The sequence below is a fragment of the Mchenga conophoros genome, linkage group LG10 (assembly GCF_057382185.1).
Source record: "Mchenga conophoros isolate Kocher_MC1m ecotype Shallow Benthic linkage group LG10, M_conophoros_male_GT1.1, whole genome shotgun sequence".
Taxonomy (NCBI): domain Eukaryota; kingdom Metazoa; phylum Chordata; class Actinopteri; order Cichliformes; family Cichlidae; genus Mchenga; species Mchenga conophoros.
This window is the reverse complement of record NC_140535.1, coordinates 22,037,038-22,054,437: the sequence shown is the minus strand read 5'-3', so window position 1 is coordinate 22,054,437 and position 17,400 is coordinate 22,037,038. Positions and strand designations below refer to the sequence as shown.

Below are 17,400 nucleotides of genomic sequence, written 5' to 3'. Positions count from 1 at the left end.
CAAACTATTTGAAAGTGAAGCTGCCAGTTGCAGCTCACCAGTCAATGCCAAAGCACTACCAGACCTGCCAATCAGGCCTTTGAACTGGTGCCACTGGCCCCGGTTAACCTTTATTGTTGATTTATTCAGTCTTAGAGATATTTTAAAAATAGAAATAGCTACTGCCGTTCATAGCAAAAAATAAAAATAGAAACAGTTAAGCGGAGAGCTTTGCTTTTCTGGGATTTCAAGCTTTCCAACAATGTCAGCACCTTCCTGTTTCTAATCCAGCATTCATAGCGTTGATCCAGTTTGTGTCCATCATCAAAAGTAGGTCAGTTAGATTCCTGATCTGAGTCTTGACCAACTAAATTCTCACATCTGATTAACACACTGCACTTGTAATAATGTTAACAGTGTGTGTGTGTGGGGGGGGGACATGTAGTCACACACCTATGAGTCATACTGTAGTAATAAATAAATAGGATTTTAAATTTGATTCTGGATTTAACAGGGAGCCGCTGAGCAGAAGCCAATATGGGAGAACCTGGAAAGTTCATTCTGTTCAACTGGAGTTAGCATTTTTAGTGGGAGACCCACTCCCACCAGTTGGACAGAGTCAAATATCAGGGATTTGCTTACCTGGACGACTGTGACGACCATCAAGACCAATATGGGAGAAACATGCTATCTCTTCCTAGTTCCTGTCAGTACTCTGGTTGCAATACTTTGGATCAACTGGAAGCTTTTCAGATAGTTTTGAGCACAACCTAATAATAATGAATTTCAGTAGTGTGAGCTAGGTGTGAGTGTGGTTTAGTTAAGCAAGAGGTTGGATACACCCTGTACAGGTTGCTAGTCTATTACAGGGCTATACTGGTATGATTAGTCTAATAATAGTAATAACTGTGAGATATCACTCGATCCATCCATTTTCTTCCATTTATCCAATTGAGGGTCATGTGGTGCAGGAGCCTATCCCAGCTGCTATAGGGTGAGAGCCGGGGTACATCCAGACACCATTATTTACTTTTCATAGTGTAATCACAAATTAACCCCAGCACATGTCTTTGGGGGAAAGCAGGAGTACCCGTAGAGAACCTCGGGGTGAACGTACCATCACAGAAAGACGGTGGATTCAAGCCTTCTTGGACCTTCTTGCTGTGAGGCAGTAGCCCTGATATTATTTGAAATCATAGAAAACATCACTTGGCTTTTCAGTGGATTCAGTGGTTTGCACAAGACTGTTGCTAATCCTCCACCTTTGTACCATGACTTTGAAAATCAAAGAAAACAGCCACATAAAGTATTTCACCGCTGAGCTGAATTTTTATGTGGGCCTATCTCATAATAGACCCACATGCCCGTGTGGAAAGCCACCCTCTCTTTTTTCCTCTAACATATAGATTTACCACAGAGGTGCATGTAGCGCAGTATAGCCGTGGGTCCTCTTTGTGTTTGCATGAATCACCGTGTGTCTGCGTGTTAACCCCTCTGTGGCTAAACAATGGAGTCCAAAGCAAAGTGCTGACATGAGTCCAGGCATGCCTGCCCCCCCCCGGCCCCTGACACCCGTGGGTGTATATATACCCCCCATCCACACTGCCTCCGCACACTGTTCAGTGGAACCCTGCGACACACAGCTCACCAGTTTGGGTAGGTCCAAGTTGTTAAAGTAGTTACCAATACAGCACAGTTTCCCAGTCTATGAATGTAATGTAGCCTAGGCCTCTAATGCAACAATCCAACTAACAACAGGTGGTCTTACGAGAACAGAAGGAGGCCAGTGTACCTTGTTTTATTACATTAACTATAATATGAGGAAGTTATTTTAAAACAACAAGTGAAAACAGCAAAGAAGAGTGAGCAGGAGGCTTGAAGTGGTGTGACAAACCTGGGCTTTAAATTTATGGCACAGCAAACAGTGAGCCACAGGTTTTGTGATTTTGACCTTCTCACATCATTTCCCGACTATTTATGTAATTTTACTCTGCAGGTACTGCTGAAAAAGAGGACAACATGGCTTTGACAAACCCCATGCCCATGGGCCCTTGGAAGGTAAGCATATGCTTTACACATCATGTTGCAGGGATGCAAGCAGCAGCACAAGTTTTTAGTTTATGTACAGTAATATCTGGTTCAGGCTGTACTCAGTTCACCCTCTTTGCTTTTTGCAGATCACTGTGTACGATCAGGAGTACTTCCAGGGCAGGCGTATGGAGTTTACCGCCAGCTGCCAGAACATCATGGAGTGTGGGATGGAGAACATCCGCTCCCTGAAGGTGGAGTGTGGCGCGTACGTATCCGATGAGCTTCCTTGCTCTTCTGGAAACCCTTAAACTGTTTAAAGAAACTAAAACGGAGTGTCTTTCCTTCAGATTTTGGGTGGTTTAGATAGAAGGTGCGCTCATTATTCTTTTCATTTGTTTCTGGCTTCCAGCTGGGTGGGCTACGAGCACTCCAGCTTCTGCGGCCAACAGTTCGTCCTGGAGAAGGGAGACTACCCCCGCTTTGAGGCTTATAGTGGCAGCAACTCCTACCGCATTGAGAGAATGATCTCCTTCAGGCCCATCTGCTGTGCTGTAGGTTAACACAGCACACTATAACGGCCATTAGCTGACATCAGCTTATTCTCAAATTCTGCTGAGACTTCTTTTTTCTCTCTTTTGCACAGAACCACAAGGACTCCCGCATGATCATCTTTGAGATGGAGAACATGATGGGACGTCAGTTCGAGATGTGTGATGATTACCCCTCCCTGCAGGCCATGGGCTGGTTTAACAACGAAGTTGGATCCATGCAGATTCAGAGTGGCGCGTAAGTTCACGGTCACTTTAGATCACCTTCACACAGCTGAAAAACACACAGCCACTAGAAAGCATTGACTGCTTACCTGATTCAAGCGTGTGTCTGTGTGCGTGTTTTCCTGCAGCTTTGTGTGCTACCAGTACCCTGGCTACCGTGGCCACCAGTACATCATGGAGTGCGACTGTCGCGGAGGAGAGTACAAGTGTTACCGTGAATTTGGCTCCCACGCCCAGACTCCTCAGATTCAGTCCATCAGGAGGATCCAGCACTAAGAGGAGAGCGCTTTCTTTAAACCTCCTTATCGCTCCACTCTTTCTCCCTCTCCCTCCTTCCTGTGCTTCCATCCCTCCTTATCCTCCTCCTCCTGTCCCGCAACCTCCATCTTCCAGCTAGTCAAAGCAGGATCTGGGACTGGACTTCAAGTGCTTACTGGCGTCAGTTGTGTCATAGCACTTTTTTTTTAAAAGAAACATCATAAAAGAAAAGAAAGATGTAAGAAAGACAGACAATAGGAATGACAGAAATGAGAGAAAAAAGCTGAATCAGTGTGAAAGAGAGGTGTCATCTGGCGAGGCTGCAGAAATGCAAAAACAACACAGACTTTTTTGCTCTTTTTCACCACTGCTGGCATCATCATCATCATCATCATCATCATCGTCACTGTCTTCTACATCAACCAGACCACCAGTGCCGCTGTTACTGTGATATAATTACTGCCTGTGTTCAAGACGATGAATAAAGAGAATGAGCAAAAAGACAGAGAATCACAATGCTGACACATATCTCAGTTACATCTGTTTGTGCTTTTTGTTTTTTTTCTGATACACTTTAACTTTAAACCAGCCTGTAAAGCTGCATCATCTTATAGAGTGACTCCCCGAGCCAAAGATAGAGCTGCCAAAGTTTACATGAGGCTAAATATAAGAGGCTGAATTTTGGGTGAATGTGTATGAAATGGAGTGAAGCAATTTCCAATACAAAAACAAAGTGTGTAAAGCTCAAATAAACATGTCTTTAATGACTGTTTAATACTACAGAAGTAGGCATTTTTATCTATTCTATAGCTGGTTAAATAAAAGTTTTGACAGAGTTAAAGTTAAACACCCACAGCAGCTGCAAACCCCCACATTACCTCTTCAATAGTCTAATTTAAGCACATATTGCTACCAATAAATCGGTATACCCAGTGGTTTATACTTCAACATGAAGATTTTAGAATTTTATTTATCTAAAATTCTGAATGTAGGATTTTCTACATTTTTAAAATTAGCTTTACCGTTACTGATGCCTACTCTATATCAAAATTAGTAATCTCTGAAAGCGACATACATCTTGAAACCACTAGAGGCCGCTGTGGGATAGAAAGACAAGTGCGACAACTGTATCTTCTTGACGGCTGATGATGACATGTCAACAACAAACATGGCAGGCAGCAATAACTACTGGGAAGGTAAATAATGGTGCTTTGTGTAATAAAAACCCCAAACAAACACACAAACAAACAGCTGCCACCATGTAAGGCTTTTGTTATCCAGGTCATACAAACTCAGCAGTTCAGAAACTTTATTTTATCCGCGGTTAGAAGGTGTTTTTAGCCGGTTTCGAGCTAATCTGTTAGCGTGTTAGCCTTCGTAGTTCAAAAGTCAGTAGTCAGACTTCAGCTTCCTCCTTTAAGCCAGCTTACGTGCTACCAGAGTTTGTAAACCTTTCTGTTTCATCCTCCGTTTACTGTTTATAGGCACGTAACAGGAAGATTTCAACCAAACAAGTCTTGCATCGTTAAGTGTAAACAAACAGGAAGTTAATAGTTGTTTACACATATATGGTCATTCATTGCTGACCACCAAATCAGTTACCTCGTTAATCGGATGAAGGCTTTCGTAATGTTATGGTTGCCAGTTATTATCTCCTTACATTTGGCTGAAATCAAAAGTGAGCCCAATTTTCTGTTTTGATGATCATAATATTATGAAAAACAGCTATTTTTATAATCATAAAAATAGTTTCTACCTGTACTGTGTAGTCTGTGGTTTATCAGCTTTTTGTGGATGTTTGTTGTAAACCAGTGGTTCTCAAACTTTTAAATCCAAGATCAAACTTTGGATCTCTGATACCATCTCAAACAGTAAAAGAGAATCAAAGTTTCTTTTCATTGGATAAAGGTCAGCACACTGTCAGCAGCAACCCATAATAATTCAGTGTAAAGGATGTTCTGTAATGTGTTATTGGTAAATGATAATTAAATTGTGCTATTTAAAATACACTTTACAGTGTAACACTAACCCTGCAACAATAATGTGAACTAAATAGTTTAATTTAACATGCTTCTGGTATCTTAAAACACCAGAGTTTCCGAGGCTTTATGCTTAATGCTTTCACTAACCACGTGTAGTCGGTGACCCTTTAAAATCCTTCGGCAGATTGAAAGAATTTGTCCAGAATTTAACCAAACTTGAACGCAGTGATCATCTAATGGGTCTTCCACAAAATTGTGCTCAAGGCCAAGGTAACGTTTGTCCTTTTACAGACTCTTGTACATTTTCACGGCATAATGTTGTTCCACACTACTTCCAGTTTCACCAAATTCTCACTCTTGGTGTTGTGAACAGTATCCAGTTGTTCACTCAACCGTCTTTCTGTGCTTCACACTTTACAATAACCTGTAAATCATGATGGATCATGACCGAGATGGGCTTCTCCTTCACCGACACTCTGGGTTTACATAAAATGATCTGCCTGGGTCTTTCTATCCTTACTGGACTCCTGTAGATCTGGCATGATATTGAGGGTTGTCTAATTTATTTGTTTTCCATTTATTTTCTCCCCCCGTCAGATTTGCGTAAACAAGCCAGGCAGCTGGAGAATGAGCTTGACCTCAAGCTAGTCTCCTTCAGTAAGCTTTGCACCAGCTACAGCAGCAGCCCAGACCAGCGGATGAGAGACAGCAGGTTGGCAGCGCTTTCCCCTCTTCACTTTAAACATGTACCCTCTCTCAAAAGAAATCTTGTTGGATATTAAAAAATCTTTGTGCTTTTAGAAGCTTTAGAACGTATAATTGTTGACTTATTGAATTTAAATTAAATTTTCTTTTTTACATTTTTGCTGAGCATCCTTTCTATTTCCGTCTGAAATCAGGTCTGACTCTCTGGGCTCATCTCATGACAACTCGCTTGTGGCCATGACGACTGAGCTGGACCAGCTCTTAGCCAATGTGAGTTAAATGTGGCACACGGTATGGTCACGTATAGGATGCCTTCAGTTGCAGACAATTGTGTTATTCTATGTTTTTAGAGTCAAACAGACTGTTAGGCCTGAAGCCTATTTGTTAAATAATTTTTTTCGAGTAGTCGAACATTTCAAATTATAATCCTGGGCTGTTTTGAAATCACATTATCTCTTAAAAGGTCGTCTGTGCTTCTGTGGCTACGTGATAAGAATTTAATCCTTTTTTGCAGCTTACAGCAGTCAATGACAAAATGGCAGAATGCACTAGCACCCCTGGAGTTTCGTCACACAACGCAGGATTGATGCACACCTTACAGAGGCACAGAGACATTTTACAGGTACATAGACTTCCTTCACTTTGTTGTAGGCTGTGCAATTAACTTTAATTTCATTTGCAGTTTTGCCGGACGGCACAGTGGTGTGGTGGTTAGTGCTGGCGCCTCACAGCAAGAAGGTCCTGAGTTCAAAGTTCAGGGACATTATTATTATAATTACTGTTTCACAATAATCACTTTTAGCCCTCCACACTTTAAATGTTATAATTAATTACGGTTGAACTTTGGGCAAATCCACATTCTAAAAACAATTTTTTCATGTCTTTGAGTGATCATATGATTAGTATTTTCCCCTCAGTCAAGGACAAAATCTTTCAGCTATTTATTGGAACATTCTGCGCACTTTGAAGATGCATTTATGAAATATGTACTGTATTTTGCCCCAATGTTTTCCAATCATGTTGTTTGCTAGTGATATCATGTCACACTGGCTGTAGTTTATCGTGTTTTATTTTGCAGGACTACACTCATGAGTTTCACAAAATCAAAAGCAACTTTTATAGCCTGCGAGAGCGAGAGGACCTTCTGGGCTCAGTTCACAGAGACATCGAGTGAGTTCCCTTCCCTCTCTGATCAATAAAAGACTTCATGTTGTTAGAAAATACAACCGTGAGTGAAGCGTCAGTCACGCAGGCCTCGAGGCTGGTCAGCGAGGCCCTGGTAACCTTGCTAGATAAAACTGTGTATTGCCCAAAAGGTTGGCAAGTGTTTGTCAGCACTCACTTGGTGAAACTGGCAACAAAGAAATATATGGTGCTGCTGTGGTTGGCTGTAGTTTGTAAGAAAAATTCGACTTGCTCGCCAACCCTGTCTTCAAAGTCAAAGTTGTGCCTTTTGAAGTGGTTGCAGCAGTAAGGCACAACTTTTATTTTAAGTGCTTCACAATAAAATAAAATAAAAAAAACAGCTAATATTTAACTTTGAGGAGGTGGAGCCAAAGAATACTGTCAAATTTTTTAAGCTAATGGAAATTAATTATTGTAGGTTCTTCTTTTTAGCTCCAAGTGCAGCGCAAGTGTTGTGTAAAATTATTTATTGTGCTACTTTGTGAATAAATTTGGTGGCAAATGTAGTTTAGGCTTCTCATTGATATTGATGATAACTCTAATATTTAATATTAGAAGTTCTCTTATCTTTTTAGGTGTCATTTCTTTTATCTCCCATATGTCCCAAGATGTTACAAAAATGTGTTATTAAATCACTTGCTTACTCTCCTGCTTTACGTATGCAGAGTTTTCCTTTTCCTCCTGAATTCCTTCCATGCCTACTTTTTGTTGTCACCAAATCTAACATTTTCAGCTTTCCTTATTTTTGTCCCACTTTTCTGCTCTCTTCTCATCCCTCCTCCTCTCGTCCGATGTTATCCCTGACCAGCAGGAGGCAGAGATGTCTATTCAGTGTCTGGTTTCCCCTACCCTTTAATACTCTGCATTCCCGCTATCATATTTCATCCTCTAATAAGAGACACCTCTTATTAGCCATCTTCCCTCCTCTTCTCTGTATCTGTCTATGTCTCTCTCTTTCGCCGGGGATCTCTTTCCTAAGTGCCTTCTACAGTAAATCAGACCACAAGGCTTTCATTGAGCCAGAGCTGAGGGAGAGTGGTTACATCTGGCCTGCCTGATGCAGAGAAATGCTTTTTCACTAGAGGCGAGGAAGAGCAAGAAAGTCAGACAGAGGGAATGAGACTTTCTCCTGATTTGACTTTGATTGATTACAAAAATGATGAGAGTGAATTTTAATTATTCCCACTGAGATTAGAGGTGTGGAGGAACAGTGAAAGGAGTGGGCCAACAGAACAGAAAATAGATGGATTAAAAAGATTATTAGTCCAAATAGAAATGGGATGGTGGTGGTGTAAATAAGAGATGGAGGACGGAGCTTTGGGTTAAGCACTTAGAAGCTTTAATGCAGGAAGTACATCAGTATCCCGGCATGTGTTTTTAGGATGGAGGGAAATACCTGCAGCACTGATGACGAATCATATCCTTCTCTTGTCACAGGGAGGTTGACATATTTCGATGTTAAGTATATTGTCTAAGCATCTGCACACACTCATGTTCCAGCTGTAATAACGTTTTTGGTGCTAATCTGATGCTGGAGTTTACCCTTCTTTAATTTTCTTACTCAGGTCCTACAAAAGCAGCTCAGGGGTGAATAACAGGAGGACAGAGCTCTTCCTGAAGGAGCACGAGCATCTAAGAAAGTAAGACACATCTTTAAGAAAACCAGTTTCACACTTATCACAAGAAGATTGAGAGCTATTTTCCAAAATTCCTCACTGTTTACAACCCCTTTATGTGAGAGTTGAATTCTCTGTGATGTGTCTGCGGTATTTCCACTGATGTAATAAAAAATGACTGCATCAACTCAGACACTTCCTGTTTGTAGTTATAGCTTTCTGTTCAGCTCGGTTGGGTTCTATTTATAAAAAAGAAGCGATGCAGCTATTATTCAGAAGCTCGTCTTGCTTGTGTCAGTGTGTGCTGGCGTGTTCGGAGCTGTGGTGACAAACAGGTTTCATGTTGTGGAAATGCTATCCAAAGGGGAAAAAGAGAACAGGTAGATTATGGTTTGATCTAGGAGTTGAAGCTGTATCGTGTCTTTCATAAATTTGAATGTCAGTGGGCCAGCTTGAATGCTTGTTTCTAGACTTGGGACCACATCTGAGAAGGTAGACAAATCATTTGAAAGAGCCCATCGACACAGAGCACTGTCCGTCTGTGTCTTTTAAAAAATGATTTCCACATTGTATATTCAGTACAGGTGCACGATTTGAGCCATGAGCGCACTTGTTGCCAAATGCAGTGACCTGATTGGTTTGATCTGTTTATTCGGATCCACAAAATCAGAAAAATTGTGCTTGGTTTGAAAAAATTAATGCCGCAATTTTTCCAGCGAAAATATGTGTTGAGTGTGAGCGGCTGCATTAAGAACAGGTGAGTGTGAAAAATATTTTAAACCCATCCTGCGTGTAAAGGCCTTAACAGTACTCACGTACGTTAGATTGCAGGTGTTTTTTTCTCCTTCCAGTATCTTCTTCACCAGCTGTCGTGTTACTCGTGTTGCCAGTGCTGGCTGTGTTTTCCCCTTCAGAAGTAAAAAGATAATAACACAACCTACTAATTTTACTGCACAGATTCTAAACTCTGAAGTCTGCCCACTCCTGATAACTTTTCAGCAAAATGACAGAGAAAACAGACCGCTCGCACTGCTAGCATTCCCCCAGGCAGGGCATCCAGCGTTGCTTCCACCCCCCTGTTTTACATTAGTTGCCAGTATTTGACTGGGCTCCCATTCCTCCTTTTAAAATACAGAGAATGACTAAGAATTCAGAAATCACGAAACAGTCCACCTTTAGTGTCTCCTGAACAAAATAACACATTGAGCTGGGGACTCACACTGCCGGTGCTTCCTGAGGCAGTGAATACAAAGTGGCTTCCAGTTTTGGTTTGACCACTTTGGAACTGGGGGGGGAATAGACCAGACTCTATATCGTATATTGGCTTTATGGGAATGACTGCATTACTGCAGATAATGAAAACATGGTTTAGGTTATTTTAGCAGCGAGAGACACAACTCCCACGCTCCCATCACCGCTGTTCCCTGAAGCAGTGGATCCGCAGTTTGTTCCTTCCCCTGAGTTGCCATTGGACTGAGATCCAATTCCTCCTTTTGAAATACAAAAAATAATAAATAAAAAAGGTAATTATTGTCTGACTCTAGGACAGAGCTGTGCTGCGGTTGCATATCACCTGGTGTAAATGATGGATACGAAATGGCTGAACTTCATGATTAAAATTTCTGTAGAAACATGCGAGTTGTTGAGATTATAATGAAGGTCCAGTCTGATGATTATTCATCTGTGCTCAGATGAGTCAGGTGGTCAACAGTAATTTCTTTTATCCACTCATTTTGGCCTCTCTATATAATTGTTATTAAAAATCTTTTTTAGGGGGTCAGACACCTCCAAGTCACACCACAAACCCTCGATACATCCCAAATCTGAATTCTCACGTCACTCTGAAACTTTTTTGTTGCAACAATGAACCGAAACTTGTGAGTCAGCATTGTGGTGGCAGAAAACAGCAGAGTTAGTTGTTCAGAATGAATTGGAAACACCAAAAAGGGCTTTCATTTGTTTGTTTGTTTTGTCATTTAATCTTTAAAGTAAATGTGACTAAATCAGAGAGCCTGCACAGCTCACACATTTATTATTCAGTTTCTTGTGCAAGGGAATGCCCCACCTATCAGAGATCTATTTACAAATCCTTACTTTCATAGATCCTGTATATTTTATGTTTTGTGCAACAGCTTAAACAATTATTGTTTGCATTTAGATATATTAGAAAAATAAACTAGAAGGCTATATTGATCCTAGCTGTGAGTTTAGATCAATATATTGATATTTGATGATGAACACATGCCGTTTTCTGGTTGTTTCAGCAACAATTAAAGGTAAAATAACTGCACAGATATTTCAAAGGGCTGAAAGTGGTCAGACTTGTTTCTCCAGGCAGTTTGGATTAATGTAATATCTGAGTCTGATTAAATTATCTTAAGATTTCGTAGGTATTTTGTTGTAAATAACAGTCTTGAACACTTTTTTTTTTTTGCCTGTCCCGTTTGGCTTTTTTGCCCTCAGAATTATTGTCTAAAGGCGAAGAAAGATGCCCAACAGATTTACTTTACCAAATGGACCATCCCAGCCTTGCCGTAATGGTCTATTTGATTCACCTTTTATTGTTTATTTTATTTTATTTTCACTTGCTAAATACGGGACAGATTTGACTGGGGAAAAGAAAGAGGGAAAGAAAAACAGCGAGGAAGAGGGACGGGGATAAAGGGCAAAAAACAAAAAACAACAAAATAAGCAGACAAAAAATACATATATCGATCACCTGGATCACCTGTTGAGAAAGAAAAAAAGAGAAAACAAGCAGGAAAAAAAAGAGCAACATAATAAACAACATCACGATGATCTATGGGAATATAACAGTAAATAGTAAACATTATTGTGCAGCACATAGGATCTACAGCGCACAGTGTGCTTTGAGGTAGGAGCCAAAAAGGGTGTAGTTTGTGTGTGTGAGCATCTGTGTGTACACCTGTGAGCATGAGCGCGCTTGTATTTAAAAGGTTCCTTCATGTAATGATCTGCTAGAGGGTGTGGGGAGCCACAGCCCCGTCCTCAGCACAGACCCTCCCCTAGCCCCGCTGCACGCAGCCATGAGGAAACCGTCACCTAAGAGCCAACAGAGCCCTTAATAGGCCATGACCGCAACCCCGGGTTGAGCCCTCCGAGGAAGATGCTCCTGGGGAATCCCCCGACGCCCCGTCAGGGATTAAGACTTTTTTAATGGTGATAATGGTTTTGTTTGAAAAGTCTGGAGAGCCATTAAAGTGTTTAGCTACTTCAGTGAAAAATCCACCGTGTCAGTGTTGAGATATGCACCACAGCTTTGAACTTACCAACTGACGCGGCAGTTTGTCGAGCCGGGAATCCAACATGATTAGTCATCATTTAGGTGCCTTTCATTTTACATTTTCCTTAGTTAAACATTTATGAGTTTCTTTGAGATTTCATTTTCAGGTATTTTACATGGTTGCTTCTGAATACTTCTTATTAACTTCCCATTTATTTACTTTTTCTTTAATGTGGAAGTATATCAGTTTTGTTTAATATCCATTTAAAAAATTCATACAACCACAACAAGGTCATACAGGTCTAGAGACCATTCTGCAGCCACCATGCGAATTACAATTCACTGAACATGTTTGCTCGGCGAGTTCAGATAAGTCGACGTCTTCTGTGCAAACTGCAGGTGACTACAGCGGTCCGCTAGCAACCAAATTATTCACAAGGCCGCCACAAGGAGGCCAGTCATTAGGCTCGTGTGACACTGGGTATCACACTTTTTGGCCTTAACGATGAGAACATGTTATGCCTTTTTTTTTTTTTTTTTAATGAAGCAAAAAGAAGTTTTGACTTTATTCTGATTTGTATTTATTTGTATTATCTTTTTGTTTTTTATTTGTTCCTAACAGAGGCAGTGTTTTTTTAAGAAAGGTCAGAGCAAGTTAAAAAGAAAAGAGTCTATACCTTTATATAAAGTGTTATATGAACATTTTAAATACTGCGTTGTATTTGATGAGTACTTCAGCTAATGCTAATACACTTCCCTGAGCCAACAGTAACATTATTGACAGTGCCAGTACTGGACTTGTTGAAATGCCAGAAATGTGCTGAGATGCGCGCTGCCGTGATCACTGAACATGATTCAGAAATAAACCACCCACTTTAAGCACCTTCCCAACCGTATGAGGAAAAAATAGCCCACCTGCTGTCGCAGTGTGGTTATTTCTTCCTCCAGTGCATCCTTGGTTTGTTTCGGATAAACAAGCGTTGCTGATTTTACCCAGAGAAACATTTTCCTCCTGTATCACCTGTGGAGGAGGAGCAGACATCAGCAAAGACAAACTATTAATACTCTTCAGACAGTTTAGACTCTCAGATTGAAAATTGAGGAGTTAAATTTACCTTTAACAGTGAAACACAGTCTCAGCAGCGGTCTCTGCAAGTTGAGGAACTGTTTTTATTGTCAATTTTATGAGATATTGGGCGTGCTGTTATTTAGATAGATGGAGCTTGAAAGAAGAATGCACATAAAATCTGAGGCTCTGTGAGGCTGATCTGAGAAACCACTGTTGCACTTTGACTTGTCGAAGGTGTGAACATGTCAGTGATTGATGAGGAGATTCTTGTTTGGGATTCGGTGGAGTAAATGCACTATATGAACAAATGTTCAATACTGAATGTAAGAAATGAGGTTAAAATGTGCGGCATCGTCTCAGTATTGAGGGCTGCTAAAAGGATTCGATTTAGCTATTAGCTGATCGACAGACAACACGTTGCTGCTGCTCAGTTTATAAATGTTTTGGACTGCTGGTGTTTTTCTTCTTATTATTTTATTAGATTTTATTCAAGCACTCATAACTGTTTTACAATAGGAAGAAAGGGGGCCCAGAGTGCTATCGATGTGATTATTGACAAAGTTGCCTCAAAGTAGAGCCGTTACTTCCTTGCATCAAATGGGCCAACGAGGTGGTTTGGTCATGTCCCACCGGGAGGAAGTCCTAGAGCGGATTCGGGCATGCTAGACAAATTGCATTTCTCAGCTGGACCCAGATCTGGACCTGAATGAGGGATGTGGTTGGTTAACTGGTTCATTTGCTGGTTGGCTTGTTGACACATTTAGGTTTGAATGGTTCCTCTCATTTCATTTTCACAAGAATCTATTGGCTGTGTTTGTTAAATACGCAAATGTCCAATGGTGGGGAGTCGATCCGCGTTATTGCCTCTGCTCTGTTTTCAACAAAGATGCCAACTAAACCAAATTTTTAAAAAAGACTCAGTGGTTCTAACTTTATAAGTGTGACTAGTGGTCAGATATGCAGAAATGGAAAACCATTGGAAACCATGTCTGTGTGCATATTGTAGCTGTATTCATATTCATGTACATTGAACACAGGCAGATTTAAATTTAAGTTATAATGTTATGCTATATCACAAGTAAAGAATAGGAAAATAAGCAAAGAAAGAAAAGTAGGGTCTGCTAAACATGAAGCTGCCTCGCCTCTGACTCTGTCGGCTAATAAAGGATCGTCTGAAAAAGGAGAGGATGGCAGCAGATAGATGGTGGGAGCGGTGGACGAATAGATGGAGGAAGTATAAAGCACAGTATTGATTTTTGGTCTCTAGTGAAGTCCGACAGGATGCATGCAGCTGCCTTTATATGCTCCGCTCAGCCCCAGACTTTTTCTGCCCATCACTTATCTTAGCAGATAATGCAAGCCCTTCTCTGTGTGTATGTGCACTGTTGACCCTCTGTATGTTTTCCTTACGCCTCAAGAAAATCAGAGATCAGAACCAAACATTATATATCCATATGTTCAGAGCTGAAATTTTATACATGTTAATGGACTTTCCCCAAAATCGCCCATTAACAGCACTTTCTCCTCCCTCGCAGGAATCAGATGAAGTGCTTCTCTTATGATAACAGACCGATCGGGCTGTGTGGGTTCATGGCACAGGCTTCCTCTGAGTCTTGTTGTATAATTCCATAACTTCATATAGAGAACATTTGAAATGATCTCATAAGGTTATTTTAGGAAGTTTTATTCTTTAACTTTACTGAAGATGGTTGACTTACTTTTATCCTTTTTCTTGTTTTTTGTCCTATGTTCACAGCTCAGACAGTCATATTGACAACGCAATAAGGTCAGTTCTATTAATGCTTCATTTGCTTTCCTCCTCCCTTGCTTTGTTCTCACTCAACACGTGCCCATCATAAGCAAATGCAGCACATTTCAGTCTATTAAAACAGACTACTGTAGCTCCCTACTTTTAGCTCATTAGCTGAAACAAGCTTAATGTGATTCTGCGAAGACAGCTACTGTGTGTGCTTCTTTTTGTGCCGCCGCCAGTCCCTAATGGTTTGTCTCCCTGCAGTATCGCCATGGCTACCAAAGAGAACATCACATTTCAGCGTGGGATGTTGAAGTCCATTCAAACCAGGGTCACAACTTTGGCCAGTATCCTTTTATCATTGATATCACTTCTCTTCTTTTTCTCCAGACTCGACTTTCTTTCCTTTTTTCTGTGTTAAAATAAAAATGCCAGTTCTACTCGTTGCACAGGAAAATAGAAAACTGCTTGTGAAGACAGGCAACGCCTGTGCAACCACTCTCAGTCAGCTGCGGTCTTCAAAGCAAGTTAGGCGCGATAAGACAGAGTCAGTCTGCTATGAGTTTGCGATCGAATGGAGTCAACTTGGAAGTTACGTGCAATCTGTGATAATATGGCGAAATGTGTAAATGTGATAAATAGGTCAAAACCACAAGTGTGGAATTGTCTGGAGGAATTACATTGCATGAACGGCCTGTTTAAGGTCATGCCAAAGCATTGCCATCACATTTAAGCCCAGACTTTGATTAGACCAATTCAAAACCTTCATTTTGTTTTTCATACAGGGCCAGTGTGAAATGACATTGTCATTTAAAGGAAAAGTTATTTATGAGATCAAGGAGGTGGCAAATACTTTTTCACAGCACTGTACAGTCATGGAAAAAGGTTTTGAGAATGACACAAATATTGGTTTTCATAAAGTTTGCTGCTTCAGTGTTTTTAGATCTTTTTGTCAGTTGTTTCTGAATCATCGTTAGAGGACCTTTGAACCTCTTTCCTTGAAATTCTTGATGATCCGATAAACAGTTGACTGTTTATCGGATCATCAAGACATAAATGTAAATGCAATCCATTCCTTATTATAATTATTATAATAATGAATTGCACTGTCTTGATGATCCGATAAACAGTCAACTGTTTATCGGATCATCAAGTGCAATCTTAGCAGCAACAATATCCTTGCCTGTGAAGCCCATTTTATGCAACACAATAATAATTATAATAAGGAATGTATTGCATTTATATAGCGCTTTTCGAGAACCGCAAAGTGCTGTACAATTCCACTATTCATTCACTCTCACACACTGGTGGAGGCAGCTACAGTTGTAGCCACAGCTGCCCTGGGGCAGACTGACAGAAGCGAGGCTCCCATATCGTGCCATTGGCCCCTCTGGCCAACACCAGTAGGCGGTAGGTGAAGTGTCTTGCCCAAGCACACAACGACCGAGACTGTCCGAGCCGGTTCTCGAACCAGCAACCTTCCGGTTACAAGACGAACTGCCAACTCTTTGAGCCACGATCGCACACAATGCTGGCTGCACATGTTTTCTTGCAGGTTACCATGGTTAACAGGAAGAACAACGATTTCAAGCATCGCCATCATTTTAACAATTCCAGTCTGCTATTCTAACTCAATCATCATAACATAATGATCTCCAGCCTTGTGCTTGTCAACATTCTCACCTATGTTAACAAGAAGAAGGACTTTGCAGTTTATCTGATCACTCTTCATAAAATTCTGGAGTATATGCAAACTGCCTTCATAAAAGGTGAAGCAGCAAACTTTCTGAAAACCAATATTTGTGTCATTCTCAAAACTTTTGGCCACGACTAAATGTTTGCTAGTCTGTCTGGGTGTGAATGAAGAAAGACGACCCATGCAACTGTCTTCCAATCAAAAAAGGTTGCCCAGAGGTGAACAAAGGAACACCCCCCACATCTGGGTGAACACTTGGTCACCATAGCTACCAGGGAACCACTTTCCTTTCCTAGTCACGAGGATGTTTCTGTCTTATTTTTACTTTGTGTGACTGAGCCATACGCACTTAGATAGTTAAAATAATAAATGCATAGCTAGATTGCACTAATAAATAAAAAAATGAACAGACCTGAGATGAACACTGACCATTGAACTGAATGAAAAAATATTTAGAAAATATACATTTTTTGCTATTAAGTCTTAAATGACCATAATTTTAAAGTCTCGAGTCCATCTGACAGGCCTGTGGGTTAATATAAGATGGTTTGGATCCACTGAACCACACCGCTGGATTGGATTTTTGTTTCGGAGCCTTGCTGATGTTTTTTCCTGCTACTCTCTGTCTCTTATTTACTTACTGCAAGGAAGGGAAACCCAGCTTGGGTCTTAATTATTTTCCTTCACCCTGCTACCCCACCTCTCAGATCGCTTCCCCACCATCAACAGTCTCATCCAGAAAATCAATTTGCGCAAGAGGCGGGACTCTATAATTCTGGGTGTGGTTATTGGTGTCTGCACCATACTCTTGTTGCTCTACACTTTCCAATGAATCGCCATCAACTGACAAAATATACGCACTGTAACTCTAACCAAGTGTATACCATGTGGTTTTTATTCTCTCTATGGCACAAAAATATAATTGACATAAAATATTGAAAATAAAATGTAATTTCTCAGATTGGAGAGTTTATTTATTTTCTGGGGATTTGTATATTGCTGCTTGTATCCTGTTGTTATTTTAACTCCTTATAAATTCACATAATAACCTTTCATTTGGATTGTGTATTGTATTGACTTATTTTGTTAAATAAAAGTGACAAACTCAC

At 40.6% G+C, this 17,400-nt stretch overlaps 2 protein-coding genes across 3 annotated transcripts; both read left to right on the top strand.

The window, feature by feature from the left end:
• The first annotated feature begins 1,511 nt into the window (after positions 1-1,511).
• Positions 1,512-3,551, top strand: cryba1b (crystallin, beta A1b). The gene is made up of 6 exons (XM_085289355.1): positions 1,512-1,635; positions 1,976-2,037; positions 2,157-2,275; positions 2,420-2,561; positions 2,654-2,796; positions 2,912-3,551. The coding sequence occupies exons 1-6, from the start codon at positions 1,512-1,514 to the stop codon at positions 3,057-3,059; spliced, it is 738 nt and encodes a 245-aa protein (XP_085145481.1). The 3' UTR covers positions 3,060-3,551.
• Positions 3,552-4,123: 572 nt separating this feature from the next.
• On the top strand, positions 4,124-17,399 carry LOC146565919 (Golgi SNAP receptor complex member 1-like). Of its 2 annotated transcripts, XM_085289353.1 has the most exons (10): positions 4,195-4,237; positions 5,208-5,293; positions 5,621-5,735; positions 5,923-5,998; positions 6,243-6,350; positions 6,807-6,898; positions 8,479-8,553; positions 14,599-14,628; positions 14,860-14,942; positions 16,999-17,399. In XM_085289353.1, the coding sequence occupies exons 2-10, from the start codon at positions 5,260-5,262 to the stop codon at positions 17,121-17,123; spliced, it is 738 nt and encodes a 245-aa protein (XP_085145479.1). In that variant the 5' UTR covers positions 4,195-4,237; positions 5,208-5,259; the 3' UTR covers positions 17,124-17,399. The 2 variants fall into 2 exon arrangements, with proteins under 2 accessions (XP_085145478.1, XP_085145479.1); XM_085289352.1 differs by lacking the exon at positions 5,208-5,293 and having other exon boundaries at positions 4,124-4,237.
• Position 17,400: the final 1 nt, after the last annotated feature.

Bases quoted from the DNA above. Each gene is read 5' to 3' on its own strand.
- LOC146565919 (XM_085289352.1), top strand. From the start codon at position 4,195: ATGTCAACAACAAACATGGCAGGCAGCAATAACTACTGGGAAG. The intron at 5,999-6,242 runs GTGAGTTAAATG...CCTTTTTTGCAG, and splicing joins TGGACCAGCTCTTAGCCAAT to CTTACAGCAGTCAATGACAA. The intron at 8,554-14,598 runs GTAAGACACATC...CTATGTTCACAG, and splicing joins GAGCACGAGCATCTAAGAAA to CTCAGACAGTCATATTGACA.
- cryba1b (XM_085289355.1), top strand. From the start codon at position 1,512: ATGAGTCCAGGCATGCCTGCCCCCCCCCGGCCCCTGACACCCGTGGGT. The intron at 2,038-2,156 runs GTAAGCATATGC...TGCTTTTTGCAG, and splicing joins TGCCCATGGGCCCTTGGAAG to ATCACTGTGTACGATCAGGA. The intron at 2,562-2,653 runs GTAGGTTAACAC...TCTTTTGCACAG, and splicing joins TCAGGCCCATCTGCTGTGCT to AACCACAAGGACTCCCGCAT.